Source organism: Alligator sinensis, unplaced genomic scaffold (genome assembly GCF_000455745.1).
Source record: "Alligator sinensis unplaced genomic scaffold, ASM45574v1 scaffold191_1, whole genome shotgun sequence".
Classification (NCBI taxonomy): Eukaryota; Metazoa; Chordata; order Crocodylia; family Alligatoridae; genus Alligator; species Alligator sinensis.
In genome coordinates, this window is record NW_005842282.1 from 1,349,464 (window position 1) to 1,357,628 (window position 8,165).

At 41.7% G+C, this 8,165-nt stretch overlaps 2 protein-coding genes across 3 annotated transcripts in view; one reads left to right on the top strand and one right to left on the bottom strand.

Moving 5' to 3' along the window:
* The window catches only part of ERICH5 (glutamate rich 5), a 38,651-nt gene that overhangs the window by 20,811 nt on the left and 9,675 nt on the right, over positions 1 to 8,165 (top strand). Inside the window, exon 3 of one of the 2 annotated variants that reach the window (XM_025209319.1) lies at positions 7,201 to 8,132. In XM_025209319.1, the coding sequence (XP_025065104.1) occupies positions 7,201 to 7,871 (671 nt within the window). In that variant the 3' untranslated portion in view covers positions 7,872 to 8,132. Of the gene's footprint in view, positions 1 to 7,200; positions 8,133 to 8,165 lie in introns of those variants that run through there. The other variant, XM_025209320.1, reaches the window with a different exon arrangement.
* RIDA (reactive intermediate imine deaminase A homolog) overlaps positions 7,498 to 8,165 on the bottom strand; it is a 34,289-nt gene continuing 33,621 nt past the window's right edge. Inside the window, exon 7 of the mRNA XM_025209321.1 lies at positions 7,498 to 7,632. Coding sequence (XP_025065106.1) covers positions 7,599 to 7,632 — 34 coding nt within the window. The 3' untranslated portion in view covers positions 7,498 to 7,598. The remainder of the gene's footprint in view (positions 7,633 to 8,165) is intronic.

Consider the following 8,165-nt stretch of genomic DNA (forward strand, 5'->3'; position numbering starts at 1 on the left):
CTTTTGTGCAATGTCCTGTAAAAAAATTAGTTGTTTTGCATAAAAATAAATTGTAGGATGTAACTGACCCTGCTATCCATGTGGGATCTGTTTCAATTCAGTATGTACATTCCTGCCCCATTTAAGACAATGGACCTTAAAACCCTGCTGGCATAATTTGACCAGGATCAGGCTATTTTGGGTCTAATCAGTAGCTTACCAGAAACGGGGGGGAATGGCCCTGGGTGCTTAATGGCGGGTGGGGGCAGGGGGACAAAAAAATAGCAGCAGCTGAGCCAGTGTCCCAGCCACTGCCATTGTAACAGAGCCCCTGAAGTTATCCTGTCCACTCTGCCACCCAGGGTGCTCACGCATCCCGTTACACCCCTAGGTCTAATTACATGAGCATGAGGTATCTATATGACTGATGTTTTGTAGGATCCTTAACTTGTGTAGCCATATCCTCCCTACTTTTGCGTGACTGAATCATCAAAACCTTACCCTCACTTTTCATGGTATTGAATTATTTGTTCCATGCACTGTCAGTTTTAAAGGGTCTTTATATGAAGCCTGGGACTTTAGAGAACAGGTTTCTCAAAGTGCTCTACCTGCTTGTCATTGTTCTGTTGGTAGCATCTGGCTTGGTGAGGATTAGCCCAGGGCATAAAAGATCCTTCCGTGGTGCAGAGCTGAGACGGGCTTCTTATGTCACAGTCTTGGCTTGTTTTCCAACTTAAGTGGAAACAACCTTCAGGTTTTAGTCACCTTGGTGCATACAGCCCTGGTCTCCATTTTGTGTAGTTCAGCTGCACCCTGGCACATGATTCTTCATTTTCCATCTCTGCCAAAGATTGCATATTTATAAGCCTTGTGATTTATTTATTTTAAGTTTTGCGATTATTCTGATTTTATATTTGAAATCATTAGCTTTCTGCATCTGGTCCTGCATATTTACTCTCATTAGCTGAGCCCCTCTGCTCATGTCACTGGGATGAAGTACAATTTTCTTGTGCAGGAGTTGGCAACATATGGCCCGCAGGCCAGATCCACCCTGAGGAGCTGGGGGTGTTCAGTGGCAGTGTGGGGATTCATTTGTGCTGGGGTTAGGCCATGAGGAATCATGCTTGCATCAGGGGGTGTAGAAAAGCAGTGGCAGGGAAAAGCTATGATGGCAGTGGCTGCTGGGCCAAAACACTGGCCTACCTTGGACCTGAGCTGGGTTGTTCCAGCCTATGACCACAAAACATTGCCAACCACTGCCCTTGGGTAAAAGTTACCAGAACTGCACCCTTTCTTTGTATCTGGTGCTGGATGTTCTATGCGTTGATACTTTGGCTCTTTGTACACTTTGGGCATAGTTTTTCATTTTTCTAAAATTAAAAGATATTAAGATATTTTAAAACTATAAAGTGTTAGCAAATAAAAACCTAGGATTTTGGACTAGCCCAGGGATTGACACAACACCTCATTCGATAAGTGACAGAGGCTTTATTTACTACAAGTATTCAAAATCAAGTCAAGTGAGCCCAAACCAAATCAAAGTCCGGTAATTAGCTATAAGGTGATGTCTCACCAAAGGAGCGGTCTGTTTCTTTTCAACTTCTCGAGTAAGTCAGGCACATCAGCAACTGGTGTCGGAGAGCTTTCTCACTCTTGAAGCATGCACACTGTTTGCTGTTTTACTGCCTTTTTATTCCCTTAGCTTAGCATCTTCAAAGCATTCTTTTACTTGTGTAAATCAAGAGAGAGTCCCAAGCAGTAATTGATGGGAAAATCATGTTAATTAACCTGCTCATTACTAGTTATCATAAATTTCTAATTTGAATGAGTTACCTTCTTCAGTAACAAAGGTTATCCAGTTTGGAACATATCAAGAAACTGATTAACAGCCAGGAAAAACATATGCTTCCTTGGACTAAATCAGGAGGAGACACATCCATCACATATAGAGAATGTCTCTTCCTGCACATAAACACGAGTTATTCGCAAAAGAAATATGTACTATACTAATTAATCGAGGATAGACAATTCATATGGTTACACACCAGACAACTAGGAGCCTGCCTGATATCATCCTGAATATAGCAAGATAAGCTGGAAGAGATACTTCATTATTTCTTCTCAGATGGCCTAGTCATAAACTTGCATCCTCTTGCATTGTGCAGTTAGCATCAGTATTCTGTATTTTAACTTTTATGAGTAGGCCTGAGCTTAGCATGAGTTTCAGAGTCCTCAAAAGCCAAATCCTGGTTTTAGCTCATGTTCTGTATAAAATCTAAATGCAGCCCAGTTGCTTCCACAGAGCTGCTGCACATATCTTAAAGATGAATGTTGTGTTAGCCAAACGTGCCCTAATCTAAAAGATGAAAGAAAGTGAGTTTGACAATCAAGGGAGACAGTGAGGTCAAGGTGGAAGAGTTCTTTCCTCACCACTCCCAAATAATTGATGGAAATGGATAATGGACCATCCATCATGCACAGAGAAGCTTTGGAAGATATTTTGCCTGCCTGAAGCATAATTTTCGCACCGTTCTTTGTGGGGCTCCCTGACTCTAGGCCGAACCTACAGAGCTCTCTGATGTAAGCATTATAATGCACGTCAGCAGCTTGGGATAAATTATAAACAAATTTAATATAAAAGCCTGTTTGTCATCCTTTTGTTTTATTTAATTTTTTTACCTATTTCCTTTAATTATGTATGTAATACTTTAGTCATTATACACTTATAAAGATTTTCAATATAGTTATTTTCCAGACTGTAGAAAAAAGAATTCCTGCATGTACTAATCCTTTAGCTTCTGTGTCTTAAAATATTTCATTCCTTACAGCTGAGGAGTTAACAGCAGGTTCATTAGGGGCTATTATAATTCAGAGTGCTAGATGGAACAGTCTAAACCAGTACACCTCTGTATAGAAGAGCACACTTAATATTTCATCAGAAGTTTTGTTCCTGATAGTGTACCTGTTGTTTTGGTTCATTTTGTCAATATGCCAAGGCCAAATTCCTCTTCAGTTTCACTGCAGATATTAGTGCTTTTGTACATGAGCAGGAAAGGGCGGGTAAAGGAGACTGAGATTATTGAATATGAGGTATTTTAATCATTTCATTTCAAGGAGTGTTGTTGGCAGAGGTTGTGAGGCATAATGAATACTTAATGGTATGGTGATAATACATTGCAACATGTAAAAACAAGGAAATAGTTGCACAAATTGGGGATCTTACTAACCAGGAGATATTTTATTTGCCATCTGATTGCATTTAGTAGGAAAAAGGTATTTTGAAAGACTTCTCTAAATTTATGGGAAAAAAATATTTAATTTGGCTAAAATAGAGTGTGCAGAATTTTGGGGCTCTTTCAATAGATCAATAATAAAGATCTTAAACAGAAAACCGGCTAATGGGCATATTGTTGTGGGAACTACCTACCTAAATTTTCTGCCATCATTGAAGATTAGCATTTATAATGCCTGTAACTTTAATTACTTTAAAAGTGCTGACAGGCATATGATGTTCATTCTTTGGGGAATGGAGATATTAAACTGACAAATTGGAGGTCTCCTTCTATAGTAGAGAATCCACCCTATTTTGGAAGAAGGCAATGGAACACATATTTTTTAGCAGTATTGGTGCATGTGGCATGACATCACTCTAAAATCTATACTTATTTTGTACATGTTGTATAAAACCTATTGAGGATTGGTTGTAATGTATGTTCAGTTGGTCTCTAGACACTAGAGAGGACTTCTAGTAAGAATCCTTGAAACTATTTCTTTTGTTGAAAATGCTCATTGTTTCCAATAAAATGCTGATTGCAGGTCCATATAATAAGCTCACTCTTTATCCATTTCTTAGGCCCCTGCCAGACATGTAGGTAAAGGCATGATAGGATCTGATGCACGATCCACACAATTGTGCTTTTTGACATGCTACATGCAGCAGGAGGCATAATTGTGGGATTACGTGTCAGAACACAATACATCTTATTGTCAGTGTAGGGGGAACCTGGGATTGTGGTGATAATCCTGGGCTCCCCCTGCACCCGCATGTAGCAAGCTTCCTGAGGCTGGGAACCCATCAGCTGACCTGCAGGCTCCCAGGATTGAAGGTGCACGGTGTGCCCCTGTAGCTGGGAGCTCCGATCAGTTGCAGGGCTCCCAGCCACATCAGGCCACACATTCATTTAATGGCATCATAGGAACCAGCCACAAATTTGTTATACATATTTTGTGGAAAAAGTTTGTGGCTTATTTTTCATGTTATTGCTCCATTAATTGATGGAATGTGTGGCCAGGTTACAACTCAAGATGTGATTAACTGGTTAATCATGTCTTGAGTGTAATATGTCATGGGGGCCCTTAGGGCCAAATGATTTCTGAGGAGGATAAAATTGCAAAAGATGTATAGAAAAAGCTAAAACAATAAAAAATAAAGGAGAAAGGAATTGCCCTCCAATGAGCACGTGTAGGGCTTGAGGATGGTGGCAAAGGCAGAATGTTCTGTTTCCAGAAGACTGAATATGTGGGAACAGAGCCTTTGGAAGTGGAAGGCATCCCCCCTTCCACTCAAATGAAAGAGGGGAGTTTTGCATCATTGTTATTCAAATCTTGGCTGGGGGAGATTTGTGATTTTTCTCATCAGCTGTTGGGAGGGAGCAGTCCTATTTTAAAAAAAACTCTGCTCATTTTGGGTGGCTCCACTTTTGGTGGCCAAACTGAGATACCGTAAACAGGCCTGATTTTAACAAGTGGTGAATATCTGTCTTGTAAATCCAATAACTATTTAATTCAGAATACATAAGCAGTCCCAAGGGCTGGAACTGACATCTCACTCTCTCCCATGGGAACACCTTTGCCCACTGGAACTACAGAATTAGACTCTGTTGCTTGTTTTCTGACCCCAGGAGTCTTGTATTCTTGGCTTCAATAGAGGGCTGGAGGATGTCTAGCCCAGCCCATAGACTAGTGATTATGATGCTTTTCCAGTAGTAGAAAATGTGGGTCCTAACTTTCTTCAAGCTGTGAAGGACCTTGAGCCCAGGTCTTCCACTTCCTAGGCAAGTCCTCTAACTATTAGGCAGTTGGGCAAAAACTGGGTGCATCTGCTGTCTCTTCCTGCCCCTGCCTTGCATGCTGCCTGTGGAAATCCCATCCAAAAGGCACGTGCATGTCCTACTTTGAATGGAGACACTTAACTTGCTACTTCTTAATTTAATTTATGGGCACGTACACCGTTACCATGACTAGGTGCCTTTTTGACTGTGAACTAAGGTGACTCTGGACCAAGCCCCAGTGGCTGAGTGTACTCCACCCTCATCCCATGAGCCACTGCGGACCTCAGCTGGTGGCTCCTCCATGGAGCCATCACCATGGCCGTGTATGTGGTGAGCTTTGCGGATACCCTGGTCTCCTGCCCCTTTTGTGGGCAGAGGGAGACCCTGGCACACATGACCCTCAAGTGCGCCAGGCTGCAGCCCCTCTACCTCCAGAACCTCCTCCTGAGGTTCTGGTTGAACTTTACCCCCCACCTTTATTTTTGGACACCCCATCCATGGCCCTACCAAGTCCTGGGGCCTCCTGGTCAACCTCCTCCTGGTCCTGTCCAAGTGGGCCCTGTACTTGACCAGGAAGGAGGCTCTGGCTGGGAAGGTGCCCATGGACTGAGGGCCTGCTTTCCTCTCACTGATCCGCACATGCCTCCAAATGGAGCACCACTGGGCAGCGTCCACCAGTTCCTTGGATGCCTTTGAGGACCGGTGGGCACGGCCCAGGGGGCTCTGCTCAGTGTCCCCCTCAGGAGCACTCATTCTCATGTTTTGACCCTCGTGTCACTCCTGTCCTGTTTTTTTGCCTTTGTTGTCCCAAGAATTCTGTTGTATCTTTCACCCATTGGCCCCACACAGTAGGGACTGTTGCCCAGGTGCTCCTTAGGGCCCACGGTACTTGAAGAATACAAATAAATAGGTGCTGTCCGGTCAACCGTGGCCTAAGTCTCTTTGCACATTTTAACTCCTAGCCTTCAGTGTCCTTGGCCCACTTCCAATTTTTCTGGCAAATTCTTATAGACTGAGAGCAGCATTCTTTGTATGTATTCTGCTTGGAAAGTTATTTTCAGTATATGTAGCTGCTTTTGGTTCTCTACTGTTGCCACTCCTTTGGGTCAGCTGTCTTAACCCAATATGCATTTCAGCCAATGACTTGGTGACCCCTCTTAAAGGTTTGCTTTATCTGAGCATCTCTAGAAATATAGTCTCTCCTTCTGGACCTCACAGAAGTTTGTTTTCCCTTAAATTCACTTTGGTAAATCCTTGATCTCAAAGGCAAGCAGACCTAGACTTGTTAAAAACAAGACGTATTACATTCTTCAGCCATTTACTTCCATGTATAAAAACTATTGCATAATTCTTCTGACAGCTTTCATCACTGCAATAATCATTTCAGCAGAAAATACAATTTGTCAGCATCTTGTAATTATTATATTAACAAATTTCCCTCATAAGCCCTAAGGCTTTTTTTCATCATCATGTTTTTTGTGAGACGCTTAAATCCAATTTCTTGTCAAATTTAATTTGCCAAGCTATTAAATCAGCCTGATCAAGTGGTCTTAATTTGGTATCTTATTGTGTGACTTTTTCAAGTTCTATGGTAGGGTGTCCATCATATCAGATGTTTAGAAGTCATTTTGCTCTGTTTCCATGTGACTTTCAGACCCATTGCTTTATTTATTTAGTAATCTGTTCGCAGTGGAAAGTTATTCGCAGAATTTTTAAGTTCTTAAAAAAATGGCAGTCCATTTGTAAACCTAAGGATCTACCCATGCACATTCAAGATAGAAAAGTCTCAGAGCACTGGCTCCACATTTTTGTACTAGAAATTATCAGGTAGGTCTGATTTGGTCATAGCTCCCCCTTTAGTTTAGGGCCTTGCTGTCAATAACAATAGTAGAATGACTTGTTAAAAGTGTGTATCTCTTACTAAAATATATTTTCCATGTAAAAAAAACCCCCAGAAATTATTGTTGATATAATAGTAGAACCACCTTTATGATAGTTCCGTTATTCTTTTGAGCTAGCCAAAGAGTAATCCTTCTACCAAAATAACAACTGGTTTATGGATTGTGATCTGATCTGCACAGGTGCTATCATGTTCTAGAACTGATCTATTTAAATATCTTATTTAATAATTCATGTCTTCTTTTTCTCATTTTTATTGTACAATAAATAGAACTGACACCAGATGAAAACACTCCAGTTGCTGATGAAAATGAAACTATACCTGACCAGACAAAGCTAGACCCAATCCAGGATGTGGATGTCATCTCTGAGGAATCAAAAACAAATGAGAGTTTCCCAGCAGAGGCAACAGAAACTTTGGTTCCAACACCACCAGAAAATGATTTGGGCAGTAAAATAGTAGATCCCGGATCTGGGGAGAGCACTGGGCCAACACCTGAAGGACTGGTGGAGGATGATGGTCGACTGTCTACAAGTCTGGAAAAAGGCATGGACCTTCTTCCTGCAGGAGCAATGGAGGTCATAGAGCTGTCACCAGCAGGATCACCAGCACCACCAGCAGAGGGCATTGGGTCACTTCTCAGGGTACCAGCAGAGGACATAGGGCTGCTACATGTGGGACCAATGGAGGGAAATCTCAGCCCTGTAATAGAAATCACCAAGGAAGTACAAATTAATGAAGAGGACCAATTAATTGAGGGTAATATTAGTGCTTTGGCAAATTTAGGAGGGCAAAGTTTATCATCAGAAATATGTGTGCAGTTCCCATTGACTTCGATCCAGGGTTGTATGAGGGCAGAATTTAATCCACAAATTTCATATAAAGGAGTATATGGAATGGTGTGGTTGGCAAAGCCTCAGACCCAGAAGTCAAAACTGTAAGAAACCTCAGCATAACCAGTGGTTGATCATACTCCCTGCTTTTACACCCCTTGTTTTCCAGGGAGGCTAAACATTCCTTTATATGCTCCATTTAAATAAGGGTGTGTTTTTCAGACTAAATGTATTTGCATATCACATGCATTTATATCACAAAAATTGGCCCTCTGAAATTGGTGTGTGTATCTTAAACCAGAAAGCTAATTTTCTATCAAGGATAAAAATATGGAGATGCTGTAATGGCTGTTATGTCTCTTTCTTCTCTTCCCACTGGCCAGCTGCAAGAAGGAAGGGAAA